Here is a 19,490-nt window from a genome sequence, read left to right on the forward strand (position 1 = left end):
TGGAGAAGACTCTTGAGAGTCCCTTGGGCTGCAAGGAGATCCAACCAGTCAATCCTAAAGGAAATCAGTCCTGAATATTCATTGGAAGTGCTGGTGCTGAAGCTGAAACCCCAATACTTTGGTCACCTGATGTGAAGAACTGACTCATTCAAGATTGAAGGCAGGAGGAGAAGGGGACGACAGAGGATGAGATGGTTGGATGGCATCACCGACTCAATGGACATGAGTTTGAGCTAGCTCCCAGAGTTGGTGATGGACCGGAAAGCCTGGTGTGCTGCAGTCCATGGAGTCGCAGAGTCAGACACGACTGAGCAACTGAACTGAACTGAACTGATCTGACTTTTCAAATGTAGCTGATTTTAAGAATTGATGAACAAGGCCAGAACAATTAAGCGAAGAAACACTACAAGAAAATGGAAATTTTATAATTGTGGTTATTTAAAAAAAATTAACAGGCTACAGTTAACAAATGTGTTACTGTGAAGAGTAGAATGTTTCTTGAAATTTTGGCATGTGTGAAACAAAAAGAACATAAACTGTTGCCTGATTAATTTTAGTATATCCTTAGTAAGGTAGGAAACAGTATGAGCAAGGAAGATTTTTGGCAGTCTGCTTTGGGTATGGGAGGATATTTAAGGAGAAAGAATTTGTCAGTGTGCTTCCATCGTGGTTTGGAGGTAGAATGACCAATGTGTTACAGTTTAGGTGATATGTCTCTAGGGTAAAGAAAAACAATTAATTCAGCTACAATAGTTTAATGAAAATAAAACATTAAAAAAATTAGAAGCAGTACGGTGATGGTGGTGGTTTAGTTGCTAAGTCATGTCAGATTCTTTCGACCCCATGGACTCTAGCCTGCCAGGGTCCTCTGTCTGTGGGGTTCTCCAGGCAAGAATACTGGAGTAGGTTGCCATTTCCTTCTCCAGGGGATCTTCCCAACCCAGGAATCAAACCTAGGTCTCCTGCCTTGCAGGCAGATTCTTTACCCATTGAGCTACGAGGGAAGGTCCATGACCCCTTAGAAGCAGTGTAAATGTCCCCAAAATAATGTAATGATGAAGCTGATTAAGTGGATACATAAGATGGACAAATGCATCAGGAAAATCATGCACAATGAATTATGCATTTATTAAAATCTATGCATTTGATAATTTTATATATTTTAATATAGCAATAATACTGAGAAGAAATACACAAACTGTTAATAGAGTTAGTTTTGGCTAATGGAAGGATAATTTCAACTCATTTTAAACTTTTCTATAGTAAGCACAAATTATATGTACTTTTATCCACTTAACTTTCATAACCAGAAAAAAAGAAAAGTTTAAAATAAATAGTTGAGATCTTTGTGCCCAAATTTAGTACCTACCAAACAAAGTTTTGTGCTGTATTTGGTCTGAGGCATCTGCCCTCCAACCTCCAAGACAGAGCCTTGAACATAGTTATGCCACCAGTTGTACATAGCAGCATGAAATAAACATGAGTTATCTGGTGTGTGTATATATATATTTTTTTCTATTTTTCCAGCTTTAATATGAGAGTGGTTGCTCTGGTTTATGGAGGGAAATGCCTACACCCTAGTGGCCCTGATTGGAGCAGGACTCTGTGAGGTTCAACACAGTAACTGACCGAACCTCCCAATCTCAATCCCATGAGTGCTGCCAGATAGAGCTGGCCAGTATGGCAATGGAGAAGTTAGCGGTCACAGTCCAGGGTTCTTCCCTCAGGAACTTTGAGAGGAAGCATGGCCGAGATTGTTTTCTGCCGTTTTTCCCTGCACTTGAATCAAAGTCGCTGAGAATACAGACAATGAGACAAGAGAAGAGCCATCTCCACAGCCATCTCCTTCTTTCCCCATTTAGTCCAAGTATCTAATCATGGGAATGCAGGAGCAAGGAGCTGGATCAAAGAGCCAGCCTGACTGAGTTTGACACCTATCTCTGTCCCTGGCAAGCTGTGAGATACTCTATATTAAACTTCACTTTCTTCATCTTAAAGAAAAAGGGGAGGGGGGATAATAGTACTGATGTCAAAGAAATATTGTAAGAACTATATGAGATAATGCATGTAAATGGGCACTCGGAGAACTAAGTCTGGCACCATGTAAGAGTTTTTTAAATGTCAGCCACCTTATCGTCGTCATCATCATCTTAATTATCGTTTTTATTATCAGAACAAGGAGATGGTGTGAGCGGAGATCAAATCCTGTGCTACTTCAAGTCTGGCACACAGAAGAGGTATTGCAAAAGTGCGGGTGTCATTAATCTAAGGAATCCCACATGGCACCTTTGCTCAAATTAGAAAAAGATATCCTTCCCCAAGACACTTCTCACCCATTTTAGAGAAGACTATCCTACTAGGCACAAACATCCAGGAAAGGATGCCTCTTCTGGAAAATGAACCTTCTTGGGCTGTGCAGTGCACAGCCTTCACGGCTGTACAACAGTCCAGATCTTCTGATGGAAGAGACCACAGGGCTTGGTGACAAGTGAGTTCTCAATAACAGAGGGAGGGTTAAAAGGAAACTTGAAGGGGTCCAGGAATTGCCTGGCTCTGTGTGCCAAATTCTGATAGGGGTATTAGAGTGTATGACCTAAGGAGAAGGTTCAAAGCTATTCTCAGAGGTTTAAAGGAATCACGAGCACCCCCCTCCCCCAGATTTAAGGAACCTTGCTCCACAGTTAGGAGATGAGATGATGTAGGTATACGAAGTCTGAGGTGATGCAGGAAATCAACATAGGTTCTAAATGTAGCCTGGGATTCAGGAAAGCCGCTTCTGGGGCAGAAGTCACAGCTGGGGCCCTTTAACAAACAGGAACTCAGAAACCTAGATGGTGAACTTTTTGAGAGTGAAGAGGGAAGGCTAAGAGCAGATAGTTCCTGAGACAGTTCCCATTTCTTAGCTCCAATCATCCTGAGCATGAAGAACGCCATAAGGGCACGTGCGCCCTGAGTCTTGAGTTCTGTCTCTGCCCCACAAGGCTCTGCAGGCTGCCCTTCATTCACATTCGGCTAAGGCATAGTTGACAGCAGCTCCTCCTGCAAAGACATGTCCAGGAAACAGGCGTCAGACTGGATCCTCCCCTGCCTGCTCATCCACTCATCTCAACTCTGACCATCCTCTTTCCAAGGAACCCCTGAATTTCAGGCACCATAATCTCTCATCTGCAAATGCTGAGTCTCCTTGCCTAACTGGTCTCCTTGCCTCCCATCTCACTTCCTAACAACTCACTCTCCATACCATAGAGATTGGGTCCCCCTTTGCTGATTTAAGTCCCTGCATTGACCCTCTCCGCCCCCACCCCCATAACAACCCAAAGGCCCCCAAGGCTCTGCAGGAGCTGGTTTCTGTCTACCCCTTTTCCCCCTGCACCACAGATGTTCAGGAAGGAGAAATGCAGACTGATAAGTATGTAAAGTCAAGGGTCAAATTGATGATAATTTCTCACTCCCCAGCATGTGTCACTCTCTCCCACATGCACAGCTGCTTCACCTGCACAGAGCTCCCCTCGTCCTCAACCTCACCTAAAGAAATCCTACTTCTTCAAGATCCAGAAGCTATCCTTGATCCCCAGAGAATGTGGTCCTCCCTTCCCTTGACCCTACCAAGAGCATTTGCTTCATAGGACCTTCAGGGGTCTTTAACTGTATTTACTTGTTTCATGGATTTCATTTCCTACTAGACTTGGGTTCTGAGTATAGCAATGGTGACTTAACCTCAGAGAACCTGCACTACCTTAAACAGCCCCTTGCCAAATAATAAGCACTCAACAGATGTCTGTTGAGTTAGGAGCTTTCATTCTGAGGGAAATCAGATTGGGAAATCAGCAGGAAATTCCTGCTCCCAGGGAGGTACCAGGGTTCCCAAAGGAAAAAAGAAGAGAGGGCTTCTCCTGGATGCCAAATCCTCTTTGCCTCCACCTGCCACACTTCCTGCAGGAAGATGAGAGTGTCCTGGGCGCCGTGGCGCTAAGAGGCTTCCTCCTGCTTCCTACTCACTCGAAGACTGCCGTCTCTTTAAGATTCTGAACAAAATTCCAATAAGGAAGATGATGACGCAAACAGCAATCCCACTGAGGATTCCAGTGACCAGGGTGCCAGACAGTGAGGGCTCTAAAACAGCAAAAGCAAATGAAAGCCCATGACGCTGCCCCCAGCCCAGAGCAGACCCTCCCCTCACTGCCCTGTTGACCAACCCCAGCCCGCCCACATCAGGTTTTCTCAGCCCCTGCCTCTCATCCATACCCCAGGTGGCAGTGAGGGGCTGATCCAGGCCTGGGTGCTCCACTTGGCAACTGTATCTCTGCTCTTCCCCAGGGAGCACGGCCAAGGCCACCCAGGCCTGGTAGGTCCCATCCCCATTGGGCAACACATCCTCTGGCTTAACGTCCTTGGCATCCAGGGGCTGCTTGTCCTTCAGCCACCTTATGGTGATGTTCTGGGGGTAGAAGTTCAGAGCCCGACACCGAAGAGTGGTCAGTGCAGAGGTCACGTGATGAGTCACCTTCACCAAAGGAGGTGCTGGACAGGAAGAAGGGAGGATCTGGAGAGGGACTCTTCCTACCCATGCCAGGAAGACCAGAACTTTCACTTCCTTTCTTTATCACTTTCATGTCCCTTTCTTTACAACTTTCACTTCCCTTTCTCTCATGGTTGAAGGAATCACCCTGTGCAGACAGAGCAGGTTGTAGGAAAGACACACCACCATTTCATGTCCTAAAATACATGATTCAGTTCTGATGTGTCAGTCACAGTCATAGCAGCCTGTTCTCCAGTCCCACATGGAAATATGCACACCTGTTGCCCGTGTTAATACTTTAAGTTGAATCAAATGAAACTGCCGCTTGTATGTGTGCGTGTTAAGTCACTTCAGTCTTGTCTGACTCTTTGGGACCCTATGGACTTTAGCCCACCAGGCTCCTCTGTCCATGGGATTCTCCAGGGAAGAATACTGGAGTGGGTTGCCATGCCCTCCTCCAGGGGATCTTCCCAACCCAGGGACTGAACCCATGTCTCTTATATCTCCTGCATTGGCAAGTGGATTCTTTACCACCAGCACCATTTGGGAAGCCTGAAACTGCCCCTTATGAGGATCAAAACTGATTGAATATGTACTCTCAGTAATTTCACCTGGTTCAACCTGATAAGTATTCTTGTAGGGAGGGGTCTTGTCAGATAGTCAGCCTTCGTGGCTACTAGTGTGGTCTGTGAAAGTAGCTTTGACCCCTCAAGATTGTGCTACTCTGACTGATTGCCTCATTAGGTAATTTCTTGCCTTGGTACTCATTCAAATGAAAATTGGCATCTCTGAATCCCTAAAAGTTATAAATGGGAATAGGGTTCTTGGTTAAATCGAAAGGAAAATCACAGTTACTTTTTCTTTAGCTATGCACATGGGAAAAAATGAAAATCATGACTCACAGCTATATGATACATCTCAACTGTAAGGGGGAAACCTCGAGGTGGAAAACTCAGGCCTCAGTACCTTCCCAGAGAGTCATACAACATCGGCCATCTCTGAAACCCCAGCTGGGGATCCTATACCCTACACCCCCATCCACTCCATCACGAGAGGGCCAGAGAGTGCTCCCACCATACCTTGCTGCTCCAGAGGCCCTCTCCCCAGCTCCAGCAAATGCAGCAGCTGCTCAGGGCAATCCCGATCCAGGTAGGCCCTGTTCTGCTTGGCCCGAATCTTGTTCACTTCCCACTCCAGCTTGGTGATCTGGGCCCTGGGCTCTGCTGCTCTCCAATCCAGTGTCTCAGGCCGGAATTCAAGATGGTCCTGCCCATCGTACCCGTACTTCCAGAACCCTCTGGTGCTGTTGTCCTCTTGCAACTCACAGCCCAGGATCACCTGCAGGGTGTGGGACTCTGGCAACGCCCCCAGCTTCGTTACTGAAACCAAAGGAGCAGGTCCCCGTTTCCGCCATTGTGTGTGTGTTAGTCGCTCAGTCGTGTCTGACTCTTCGCGACGACCCTATGGACTGTAGCCTGCCAGGCTCCTGTGTCCGTGGGACTCTCCAGGCAATAATACTGGAGTGGGTTGCCATTTCCTTCTCCAGGAGATCTTCCCAGCCCAGGAATCGAACCCAGGTCTTCCACATTGCAGGTGAATTCTTTACCATCTGGGCCACCAGGGAAGCCCTTACAGGGATTACAGGAACCATTACAGGGACTGAACAACTTCAGGAAGCAAACACTTGCCCTTTTCTCTGCCCCCCAGGACCTCAAATAGCCAGGATCTCAAACCTCCCTCAAGATGCATCTGTGAAGCAGAGACACACCCCGCCCACCTTGGGAAGGTGAGGCCCGCTCTCCACGCACCCTTGCTCTGGTTGTGGTTGTCCATGATGGTCCAGAAGTCCACGATGAACATGTGGTCCCAGCCTTTCAGGTTCTGACTCAGCTGCAGCCACAGCTGGCTGCTGGCCCTGCCCCAGAGCCACGGGACGCGCCGCTCTGCACGGCGACTCTCATGATCATAGGACAGGAACAGCTGGTCGTCCACATAGCCCAAAGCCTCAAACAGGGGCAGCCCGAGGTCTGGCTTGGAGGCGCCCATGAAGAGGAAGCGCAGGGAGTGTGACCCTGGGGAGAGGGCGACAGGCCGCATAGGAGACTGGGAGTCCACGGTCAGAATCTACTCGAACCAGCTGTGTCTGGTCCCACCCTGTGAAAGTGGGTGGTGCCCTCCCTCCCCATGACCCTTTTTCCCCATGACCCTCCTTGTGCCATGTGGGGGTGCCACCCCCTTGCAGCCCCCAGCCTCTAACCCAGAACTCACAATTCCAGCAGCCTCCCCTTGGGGACAACAGATTCTAGAAAATCCCAAGATGTGTCTAGCTAGGGCAGTTGAGCTCTGGAGTTGATGCTCAGACCCAATTAGATCCAAGTCCAGAGGAATTATTGTCTGATTTTTATCACTACTTCCATCTCTAAACCCTTTCCTCTGTACAGACAGACCTCATTTTTTTTTTTTGCCCTTTGAAGCTAATGTGTTTTTTTTTTTTTACAAATTGGTGTTTGGCAACCCCATGTCAAGCAGGTCTATCGGTACCACTTTTCCAACAGCCTTTGCTCACTTTTATATCTCTGTGTCACATTTTGGTAATTCTCACAAGGTTTCCCACTTTTTCATTATTGTTCTATTTGTTATGGTGATCTGTGATCAGTGATCTTTGGTGTTACTATTATAAAAAGATTTTGACTCTCTGAAGGTTCAGATGATGGGTAACATTTTTTAGCAATACTTTTTTTAAAAAAATTAAGGTATGTATTTTTTTTAAGACAATACAGTTGTACACATAACAGCATACAGTGTAGTAAACACAACTTGGGCATGTACTGGGAAACCAAAAACTTTGAGTTGTTTTCTTATGATGTTCCCTTTATTGTGGTTGTCTGAAACTGAACCCACACTATCTCTGAGGTCTGCCTATAAATGTTTGCTGTTAAATGCTGAAAGATGTGCTGATAAATAGCTCAGGGTATCTTTCAGCATCAAAACAGTTCCAAATCAAATGCAAATGTGAAAAAACACCCAGAAAGCCCAAGAGGACATGCCTCTGGGCAGGTGTGAGTTTTCTTATGCATTCCCTTAATTCTATTTTTTTTTGTTGTTGTTGTGGGGGTGTCCCTTAATTCTAGATGGGGGAGTTCAGTGTGTATCCACAATGCCTAGAACAGTGTCTGGCATGTAGTAGATGCTTAATACATACTTGTTGGATGACTAAATGCCAACTTCTAGATTTCGATCTCTGACCCAGAACTCTAGATTCTTACTCTCCAACTCTGCCTATATGATACCACCAGCTGGATGACTCATTGGAATTTCAAACTTGAACAAGTCTAAAACCAGGCTCTTGGTTGCCCCCAAACTGCTCTTTCTTTTACCTTCACCACCTTGGAAATGACACCACCGATCCCCCTGTTGCTGAGGCTGGTAAAATAAAGATAAAATAATAATAGAGCCACCTTGACTTTTCTCTATCATATGATCCTTTATAGATCCCTCAGCAACTTCCTTTAAAATAAATCCAGAATAGAATCATTTCTCACCACCACCTCCACTCCCACCTGGCCCAGTCTATCATCTCTTGCCTGTCTGTTTCGTCCTGGTTTTTTTTTTTTTTTTTTTTAATCACTGTTTCCTTCATTCTGCTTTCCATAGAGCAGCCAGAGCGATCTTTTCAACAGGTATTCTTGATCACATCACTCCTGGTTTGGAGGCCACACTGCAACCTGTGAGGCCCTAGGAGACTCGCCCATGACTCCTTTGCTGAACCCATCACCTGTTCTGGGCCTCCAGAGCCCTTGCTCTTTCTTCAATCAGGGCATTTATTTTCTTAGGGACATCTGGCAATGCCTGGGGATGTTTTTGGTTGTCGCGACCAGGGAGTGTACTAACATCCAGTGGGTAAAGGACAGTGACTCTGCTAAATGACCTACAGTACATATGACAATCCCCACAACAAAAAATGTCGATGAATGCTGATGTTGCAAATCCTCGGCAGGTCCCCCTAGCCTGTCCGGGAAGTGCTGCTCCCAATGAGCATCATCCTTACTTCAGGTCTCTGCTCAACCCAGCCGGGGAGAGTGGCCTACCCTGACCTCCTTGCTTCACAGGTTACCCATTACCTGATACTCTCTATCCCTTTGTGTATTGTCATCCCCATCTAGTCGAAGGCAAAGCACCAGAGGACTTGGCTCCCTGCTCTTGATATACTTGTAGTCAGTGAAGACTTTCCTTCATCAGATTTTATGATTTAACCTCTAATGCAGAGTAACTTTTAAGAATCGCAACTATGAAGAGCCCTGGGTAACACTGAACAAAGGTACTGGTGAGCAGGTCTTATTTTGTTCTCATCATCTATAAACTGTGGATACACATACGACCTAATCTCCAAGTGTGGTTCTGTCGGTGTATAAAGCATCCAGAGCTGTGCCAGACAACAGTGAGGGCAAACACTGTCAGCCAAGATTACAACCGTGGTACTTCATGTCAGAAAACCAGACTGTCTAAATTCTTTGTAACCTGGGGAAGGATTTAACCTGAAGTTGTTAACCACTAGCAAAATCAAGATGTGAATAGTTCCTACCACCCAAAGGCTGAATAGAGTCAAGTAAGATCACAGATAGGAAGGTGATTTAAAACTGAGGTCATTACTTACAGGCTAACTATCATCTCTTTGGCTTCCTTTATATACAGTACTATTAACATTGCAAATTAAAAACCCTGGGCTGAAAAGAACTGTGAGATTCAGTTCAAAAGTTCAAAATATCAGGCAGGTTACTTTTCCAGGCAAAAGAACAATCCCCAAGAGTAAGGCCCCTGGCCGACCTCTCTCAAGAACCTCCCATCCTCAGTCCGTGCCAGTGGTTCGGAAATGGAAACCCGGCGGCCTTCACTGCGTGTTCACTCAGCCCTGTCTCCCAGACCTTGGAGCCCCCGGGTGTGGAAACACCGGAGGGGGCAATCCGGCCAAGGTCGCCCTTGGTGAGAAGAACTTCCTGTTTGAGGCGTGATCGGGGGTAAAAGGACACAGTCGACAGTGCGTGCGTGCTAAGTCGCTTCGGTTAACAGTAGAAACAAGAAAACCGAGATCGGAGGCCAAGGACCCCTAATCCTAGCTCGACCTCAGTGAGAGGCTTCTATTCTCAAAGCGTCCAAACTGGGAGAAGGAGTGGATGGTTCCGAGCGCCACGCGTGGCAGCGAGGACGGGGAGTGGGCGGGGAGTGAGGGGTCAAGGTCTTGGAACGGGAGGTCCCCTAACCCCATCGGCACCCCCAGTGGCCCGCATGCCCCCCGGGAGAAGCTGGGGGAGGGCACCGCGCACAGGGCTGAGCAGTCCTTCGGTGTTTAGCGAACTCCCCAGCGCTAAGAAAAGCTAGTTTCGATTTTGCCTCCCCCGCCGCGCCCCTCTCCGGCCCGCAGCCCCGGGACTCACGCGGCGGTCGCCCCTGCGTGGCCGCCGTCCGCAGGAGGATCAAGAGGAGAAGCGCCGGCCGGGCTCGCGGGCCCATTTTCCCGGCTCGGACCGCGCGTCCCGGCGCTTTTCAGCCGCTTGGGTAGGGCGGGGAAACGGGGATGATCCAAGAAGTCACCCTGGAGCCATTGCCGAGGCTCCGGGGATCCCAGATGAAACTTCCTGGCCAGTGGGATCCTTTTCCGGGCTGCTGCTGAAAAGAAATGGGTCTCCTGCGCTTGAACTCTCTCTCCTGCAACCCAGAGTACCTGCTTGGGAAACACTCGGTCACACAGCTGTGTCTCTGGTTTTTTAAATCCCGAGAGGATGCTGATTGAGGAGAATATATTTAATGATTTTCTGATCTAAATATTTACCATTTAAATATTGAATAACTTGAATATTCAGGTACACATTTTCAAAATTTTTAAGTTCAACTTGCCAATCTTGATATTCAACTTACAAATATTTTTTGCATAAAAACTTCATTTTATTCTTTGATCAGAATTTAGTTAAATTATAAGCTTAACAGATTAGCTCCTTTCTATTGAAGTATCTTTCATAGCTTTTATAGTTACATTTCATGAACTACTGCTCATTGGAATCATTTGGAGAATTGTAAAACCTACAGATGTTCTCCTATAGCCCTGGGGCACCCATTTAATTTCTGTGCAATGCCACCAGGGCACTGGGATTTTAAACAACCCCCTCCCCACCCCCCAACACAACAAAGTTTGAGAACTACTGTCTTAGACGTTTCAAAAGGATATTAAAAAATATTTAGGAAAAAGTATTTCCCTAAAACCTTTAAATGTCTAGTAAATACAGTGATACCTTTAAAAGCATGTATGCAAATTTTTGCTATCCAAGAAAAAATTCAAACTTGGAAATTTTGGAAAGTATGGAGATATGAAATAGGGTGGAGAAAATGTTGAACACTGATGATGAGTACATGGGGGTTGACTGTACAATTACTTTTTTTTTTCATAGGTGACAGCTTTACGGACATAAAATTCACTTACATACAATTCATCCATTTAAAGTTTATAGAGGTGAGCAACCATACCACAATCAATTTAGGACATTTTTCATCCCCTCCACAAAGAAACCTTTTAGTACCTTTTAGGCATCATCTCCAAATTCCACCATCCCCCTAACCAGTCTCTAACCTACTGTTCAAAAACAAAATTCAGCACAGTAAATTTTTAAAATCGAATTGACTTTATTGAATGATTCATGAGTCAGGCAGCATACCATCTAGTAAATAGAGGAGAACTCCAAAGAGCTACCGAAAAGGAAAAATGTATCTTTACAATGGCCTTATTCTGGCTTCTCTGAACCTCAATCTGCTCATCTGTGAAATGGGGATAATAAACTCTGATCACAAAATGATACTCTACATGAATGAAATTTTACAGCTTTTAATAGATAATGACACTCCTAGAGGGTAATAATAACATACCTGACAGATTAGGAACAAACTGTTTTGGTTTAGAGTGCCATCAGAATGAATGACATAGCATAATGAAGTGTCTCATTTGCAAAGAGTTTGAGGCCAATGCAATGACTATTTTTGTCAATTGTTATCTTTCAGCTCTTCGAAGAGCCTTAGAAACTTTAAGGGAGAAAATGTCCTCTATATTTAATATCTACAAATGAAAACTGTCCATATATATTGTTTTCATTACCGATGAGAAAAACAACAAGTCTACTCTTGCTCACTTTAGTACAGTTTTTGTAAACTACCCTATTATATCTTATTTCTGATGAGTATATGTGTATGCCTTCAGAGCACATAACTTATAATCAATCTGCAAGGCAAAGTTATATTGCTAGCCTCTTCAACTCTCTGTCTCAATTTTCTTGTTTTGTAAAGAGGTGGTGATAATAGTTGCTTCATAAAATGATACTTAGAATTAAGTTTAAGAAACCCCGAAGTTGATAAATGAAGCCCTCAACAAAGTGCCTGGCAAATAATCACAGCTAAATCACATTTATTATTATTACCTTTCCAAATATAATATTAATATCATCAATGACATTTTTTTTACCTGAGGATGCTGCTCCCTACCAGGTGACAGATCAGTATCTACTTGCAGATTGTCTATATTGTGGTTAGTGGTTATTTCACAGTTAAAATAGTAATAATTTTAAAAGATAAAACATATGCAGTCTCTTTAGGTCTCTGGATTCTGGGGACTTCTCTTAGGCCATGCTACATAGCATGTAGAATCTTAGGTCCCCGACCTGGGATGCAACTCATGCCCTTTGCACTGCAAGTGTGGAGTCCTAACCACTGGACAGACCGGAAGTCCCTGGGGTTCTTGTGCCTAATTTGCTGCTCACATTTAGGACACAATTAAAGTGGCTTCTCCCCAAGGTTTCTACTCCCATGATAGGGTAAAATTGGCCATTTCCTCCATTTGTCTCTACTCTGCAGTATACCAACAGATGTAAAACCTTTCTGTCCATACTCTTCTATATTTTTCCTTTTATTCTAAACGGTATGCACTATGGGGGTAGTTATGTGTGCTTTTCCTCCTTAGTAACTGTTTAAAAAAAAAAGTGATTGAATCAATCACTTGTTTCTAGTCTGTTTGATAATGTATTCATCTTTATAGAGTATTGACTGCGAAGTCCTATTGGTCAGCCTACTGCTTGACTACTCAGGGTACTTAGTCCACTCTCACAGCCTCTCAATACTGTCACTGTCATTTGTAGGTAATAATCATTTCTGTCCATGAAGAGACTGTGTAAGAGTGAGTTTGAAATTTTCTGAGTAATATGTCAACCCAAATTAATGATTGATGACTTAGCCAGGCAGCTAGGAGCAGCAGCTGTCCATCAAGGGCAGTGTGCGTTTGGAGCGTCATCTAGTGTCTATCGGCATCAGTGACATCCTACATTGTAAATGCCTTTGGGCAAAGGTTTGAGGCCAGAGAAAACTCATTTATTAAAATTTTAATTGGACTTTTATACAACTTACACTTTAGTGCAGTCCACTTCTTGCGGCTTTGTTTGGTGCATGTATGTTACAGTGAAGGTGCTGGGTTGATCTTAAGCACATCGCTAAGTCACAAGCCCTCTACATCATTTTATCCTTATTAGTACATAGTGTAATAAATTTATTACAATTATTATTATCACCATCATTGTCATAATTGATACCCCTTAACCAGGAGAGTTCCAGTGTTACTATCTTTGCACAATAGTCTTTGTTTTGTTTTTTTTTCCTGTCATCCTCCTCACTGGTCATTTTTACTTTAAAAATAGAAAGAAAAGTAATTTAGCATTTTTAAAATTGCTTTTATAAGGGTTTATTTTTAACTTCTAGCCTCAAGTAAAATTGACTGTTTCCTCCTTTTCATGTCCACTCTGACCTTTACCACATCTGACATATTCCATATCTTTTTTTGGGGTCTCCAGCATCCAAATTCCACTCTAAGGGTAGAGCCTGTCTTATTTATTTTCTTATTCCCCAAATCCAGATAGGATTATTGATTCCTTCCTTATTCTTGCCTGCCTGTAGACCTGCTGAAGTCTTGGGACTAACCAGTGGTATCAGGATGATCATTTGTCAAGAAAAAGAGGAATAAAAATTTCTGTTCACCGAAAAAGACAGAAAGCTGTTATCTCTGACTGATTGACTTCTCTTGCTCAGTCTTGTCTGATTTTTTGCGATCCCCATGGACTAGCCCACCTTCCATGGACAGAGAATTTTCCAGGCAAGAATACTGGGGTGGATTGTCATTTCCGTCTCCAAGGGTTCTTTCCTACTTAGGGATTGAACCTTGGTCTCCTGGCAGTCGAATTCTTTACTACTGTCATCTGGAAAGCCCAAATTTATCAGAAGTTAATGATTACATAAGGGACTGGGGGAAATGTAACATACCAGTCACCATATTAAGCTTTGGTTGGTTTGGATTGCCACCTAGTGTCCATCAGAACAGACAGCACGATGTATTGTAAACACTTGATTCTGCCCAAAAGGTATGATATCCATGCAGAATTAATTGCAGGGGTGAAAATGTTTTCTACCTAAAACTCATTAAACAGACTAGTAAATAATTAATAGTTGTGGGTGTATTTTAATTTTATGCACTTTGTAATAGAAAAGCAAAGGTCTTTGACTTTAGTTCAACTGATATTTGTGTGTGTGAATGTGTGCGTGTGTTCAGGGTACATGAGTTATAATCAGTCTGCAGGGCTGTCCTAGGAGAAATCTGAATTCTCAATTTCTATTTCCTTATTGGTGAAGCAATAACAATTGTAATGGTAGTCATAGGATGGTTCTGAAGACAGAATGAAAATAGTGAATATAATGCCTGGTGCATAGAAAGTGTTCTGTTAGCTGTTATTTTATTAGTATTATTGACACTTTTAAACAAACAGTGCAGAATGGTGCTATGTTGGGTTTATAAGAGTGTATGTATAACTTTTAAAAGAATTTTTTAAATATATGTATATAAAAATTTTTGTACTCACAACAAGGCAGCACTCTTCTTAGAACTATATAAACATTAACTCATCAATTCTCATAGCAAGCTATAAAACAGGTACTATTATTGCCACTTTATAGATGAGAAAACTGAGGCAGAGAGGAGTTAATAAACTTATCTAATGGCAATACTGAATTTGAACTCTGGCATTCCAGTATTGAGCTAGTCCTTTTGATAAATATATTATGCTACCTCTGTATTTTTCCTGAAATATTTTATAAAATTAAAAGGAAAATATAAAAGTGCTACTACATTAACCATGAGAAGTATAAGAAATCTATGTATTAACTGAAACATTCGCTCAGTTATGTCTGACTCGTTGTGACCCCATGGACAGTAGCCCACCAGCCTCCTCTGTCCATGGGATTCTCCAGGCAAGAATACTGGAATGGGTAGCCATTCCCTTCTCCAGGGAATCTTCCTGACATAGGACTCAAACCTGGATCTTCTGCATCCCAGGCAGATTCTTTACTATCTGAGCCTCCAGGGAAGCCCAACAAATTCTTAGATAATGTAATTCTGTAAGAATGTGGTTCCATCCAGAAGTCTTAACTTAAGAAGGTTTAGGTAAGTTCAGTAGTAAAAACTGAAGGGTGTTGATACCTTGGTCCCTCTTCAGTACTGACAACTTGCAGTTCTCCCTGACAGCTCTGCCTGCCTGACCTTGAAAGTATGCACACACTTAAGATGGGAAATGCAGCGAGGAGTGAGTGTGTGTGTCATCATAACTTTTCCTCTTGAGTTCTGAGCAAGGAATGAGCTCCAAGAACATCAACTCAGTGGGTTAGATTCTGAGTGGCTGTGTTGATCCTGCTTTATGTTCTTCCCTATCACTCCCCAACACACATCTCCCTTCTCTGATGGGCAAGCTAGCTTCTCTTCTTATTACAATTTCTTCTTGAGGTATTCTTTGGGTTAGTTCCTAGGTCCAGTGACCTTTCAGAAGCTACCTGGGGAAGTTTACATAACCGGAAAGACAGAACCAACTTGTTGGACTTGGTCTGCTCTTATCCACTCATCCAAATTAAGGTGCATCTCAACTATCTCAAGGTCACCTCAAAACAGGAGGTTCCCATGGGATAAAGATGTAATGGAAATAAAGATCAAATAAGAGCCTACTCTGTGCTCAGCCAGTCCCAGGAATTGTATGCGCATTATCTAATTTAACCCCCACTACATTCCTGGGACAAGGGGGTGGTGGAGGAGTGTTACAGAGGACGAAATGAAAGTGGGGAAAACCGGAGGACTCGGCAGGATCACCGAGTTCGTGAATGGGGGAACTGGTATTGAAAAGAAGTGTGCGGGCCCCAAAGCTGCTGTCTTTCCCTCTGCTCTCTTGCATTAACAATTTGACTGTGTTCTTCACCTTCAGGCAGCCTTACAAGTCTCAGGTTAGCCTGGGGCTGCCAGGATTTTGAATGCGGTAGAGAATGAGGAACTTTTTTTGAGTTGACCTACTACACATAATATTACATATACATTTACAACACATTCATATTTACAACATATTATATATATAGCAATACATATTATAACACACAATATATACATTTATAATACAATGTTTTATTTATATACAGCATTCCATATTATAAATTCATATACAAACCCACATATAGTATATATGAATTATATGTACTATATAGAGATTTATATATAGTAGTATATATTTAGTGGGCTTCCCTGGTAGCTCAAATGGGAAACCCACTAAATACGTATCATTTACATATACTATATATGGATTTGTATATGAAATGTATAATAGGCAATGCTATATATATTATACGTAACATTGTGTTGTAAATGTATATTTTTGTTGTCGTTTGGTCACTAAACCGTGTCCAACTCTTTGCAATGCCATGGACTACAGCACTCTTTCCTTTCCTTCACTATTTCCCGTTGTTTGCTCAAACTCATACCCATTGAGTCAGTAATGCTATCCAACCAACTTTTTCTTTGTCACCCCCTTCTCCTCCTGCCCTCAATCTTTCCCAGCATCAGAGTCTTTTCCAATAAGCTGGCTCTTTGCATCAGGTGGTCAAAGTACTGGAACTACAGGTTCAGCATCAGTCCTTCCAATGAACACCCAGGACTGATCTCCTTTAGGATGGACTGGTTGGATCTCCTTGCAGTCCAAGGGACTCTCAAGAGTCTTCTCCAACACCACAGTTCGAAAGCATCAATCCTTTGGCTCTCAGCCTTCCTTGTAGTCCAACTCTCTATTATGTATTTAGTACTCTATACTACTATGTATTTTGTATATAAATCTCTATATAGTATATATAGTATTATGTGAGCGAGTGAGTGAAAGTCGCTCAGTCGTGTCTGACTCTTTGCAACTCCCTGGACAGTAAGTAGCCTGCCAGGCTTCTCTGTCCATGGAATTATCCAGGCAAAAATACTGGAGTGGGTTACAATTCGCTTCTCCAGGGGATCTTCCTGACCCAGGGATCAAACCCAGGTCTCCTGCATTGCAAGCAGACTCTTTACCATCTGAGCCACCAGGGTCTCCTCTCATAATATTATGAAAATGAAAAAATTATATGCTGTTTGTTAATTATATATAATTTTTCATACATATAATTAATTTTATAGGTAGTAAACAACATATAAATGTGAATTATTAAATTTAATACAGTTTTAATTTTTTAAATAGTAAATATCTACATATATATGTAACTTAACATTAACAAAACATGGGAGGTGGGTTACTAATTTTTAGGAATGTGAAGGAGTCCTGAAATCTAAATGTTTGAGAACCACTGTTCTAACCTGTTCTCTGATGTCTTAATTTCCCAACTGGATTGGTAAGTACTTGAAGGCAAGTACTTAACTGGCACAAGAACATTTTTTGGTTTTATTCTTTTTTTCTCACAGTCATTTGTGTCTTTTTTATCAGACTTCTCACACTGTATGATAATATGCTTGTCTGTGTCAGTCTCACCACATATAATTCCTTAAGACAGACACTTTGCTTGGCTGATCTCTGCCTTTATTATCTCTTCTGGTGTCCTTTGCTTAACAAGTGCTTAGTAAGTATATGAGAAAGGCTCATGCATGCAATAGTGATGAGCTGGGAACTAAAAAGCAAAAGTATGTCCTAATAAACCTACCAAAATTTGTATGCCCTTGTTTCCTCCAAAATAGTCATTGTGTAAGGCCCTGTGTTTATTCTGATTAAGGCTACTTCCCCATTTGTATTTTCATCTTGTGCCTTATAATTGCCTTCATTAGAGGCCTAAACTGAGGTATATCTTTCTGCTATTGATCAATCATTTTGAGTGTAGTTCTGACTTTTTGAAATCATTAAAAGTTATTTGATACTGACACATGTATATGGAATTTAGAAAGGTGATAACGATAACCCTATATGCAGAACAGAAAAAGAGACACAGAAACACAGAACAGACTTTTGAACTTTGTGGGAGAATGTGAGGGTGGGATATTTGAAAAGAACAGCATGTATACTATCTATGGTGAAACAGATCACCAGCCCAGGTGGGATGCACGAGACAAGTGCTCGGGCCTGGTGCACTGGGAAGACCCAGAGGAATCGGGTGGAGAGGGAGGTGGGAGGGGGGATCGGGATTGGGAATACATGTAAATCCATGGCTGATTCATATCAATGTATGACAAAACCCACTGGGAAAAAAAAATAATAATAAAAAAAAATAAAATAAAAAAAAAAAATAAAAACATTCTTGTAAGTGTCAAAAAAAAAAAAAAAAAGTTATTTGAAAACAAGCTTGAAGAATAAGGTGCCTATTAATGCCCTAGTTTCTTGTGTCACTTTAGGTGATTCTAACAGCATTTCCCAAATGTTAGGTAAATATGTTTTGCAATGGAATGTTCCTTTTACAATCCTCTCCATGTATTTCTTGAGCTTCCACTATGTGCTTTACTACTATGGTTCTATGTGGAGTGTATTTTGATAGTGTGTCAGGGAATAAGATACAGAATCTTTAGTCTCAGCCTAAAGTCTCCTTGGTGAGTCAGGAAAAAGCAGGTTTAATCACTCCTAGCTGGGGCTTACAACAAGCAGACAGAACTCTATTCTGGCAAAGTAGAAGGAGGAGGTGAAAGAAAAATCGATTGTCAGTCCCTGATCCAAACACCTGTCCCAACCACTCCTTTCACTCTCCTTTGAGTGCATCTTGTTGAGCCTCTCTCTCCATCTCCATTTGCACTTGACAACCTGCTTTGCATCTTTAACTTTGTCCATCAGCTTTCCAGACCCAAAGAAGATGAAACGAAATTAGCCAACTCGTAATATTCAGGATGTGTGTAAATACAAGTATACACAATTTATTGCAAGGCAGATATTTACCTCTGTCCTCAATTGATGGCTGGCTGTCTTGAAACCATCAATTTTGAGTGGAATGACACACCCTTAATCTGAATTTTCCCTAGAGCTAATTTTAGTAGGACTTTTTTTGCTCAAGGGCTTGTTCAATCTCATTTCAAATCCTGAGACTTCCTGGAACATCTATAGGCTCTAAGGTCACTTTAAAGCAAATGGTCAAAAAATTTTGTATCTTCCCAACTTTCAGAATAGTTTCTAAAGATTCTGATTCGGAGCACGTAGGACAAACTAAAGAAGTGTCAAAGTATAATTTTCAAAATATGACTCTCATACAAAGACTTGCATAGTGAGCTTGTACATGGATCAAAGAATGATTTAAGTATTAATGACAGAACTAGCAGAATGACAAAGGTAGGTCAAAGCAGGATACAGGGGAATGAAATATGTTCAGGGCAAGAAAGAATGCTGGAACCCTGAAAGATCAGATACAAAATTGGTTAATGTCTTATTAGGCAATACAATCATAACTATTGGGGTTATCTTTTCTACTAGAAAGAATTCACTTGCATCTCTACTCTACAAAATCCTTATTAATGTATCAATCTTCTACAAGGAAGGTCTAATTTTATATACTCTGAGCCTAATCAAAAAGTAAATATTAAGTCAATGTTACCTTTTCTAAAGCCATGCTGTTCTGTATGAAATTGTCAGTCATATGT

At 42.5% G+C, this 19,490-nt stretch overlaps 1 protein-coding gene across 2 annotated transcripts; it reads right to left on the bottom strand.

Moving 5' to 3' along the window:
- Positions 1-1,109: 1,109 nt before the first annotated feature.
- On the bottom strand, positions 1,110-10,241 carry HFE (homeostatic iron regulator). Of its 2 annotated transcripts, none has more exons than XM_061147429.1 (6): positions 9,952-10,241; positions 6,328-6,591; positions 5,599-5,898; positions 4,425-4,521; positions 4,000-4,113; positions 1,110-3,039 (listed from the first exon to the last, which is right to left on the bottom strand). In XM_061147429.1, the coding sequence occupies exons 1-6, from the start codon at positions 10,025-10,027 to the stop codon at positions 3,003-3,005; spliced, it is 888 nt and encodes a 295-aa protein (XP_061003412.1). In that variant the 5' UTR covers positions 10,028-10,241; the 3' UTR covers positions 1,110-3,002. The 2 variants fall into 2 exon arrangements, with proteins under 2 accessions (XP_061003412.1, XP_061003411.1); XM_061147428.1 differs by having other exon boundaries at positions 4,246-4,521; positions 9,952-10,239.
- Between the last annotated feature and the right edge of the window lie 9,249 nt (positions 10,242-19,490).

The sequence above is a fragment of the Dama dama genome, chromosome 7, assembly GCF_033118175.1.
Source record: "Dama dama isolate Ldn47 chromosome 7, ASM3311817v1, whole genome shotgun sequence".
Taxonomy (NCBI): Eukaryota; Metazoa; Chordata; class Mammalia; order Artiodactyla; family Cervidae; genus Dama; species Dama dama.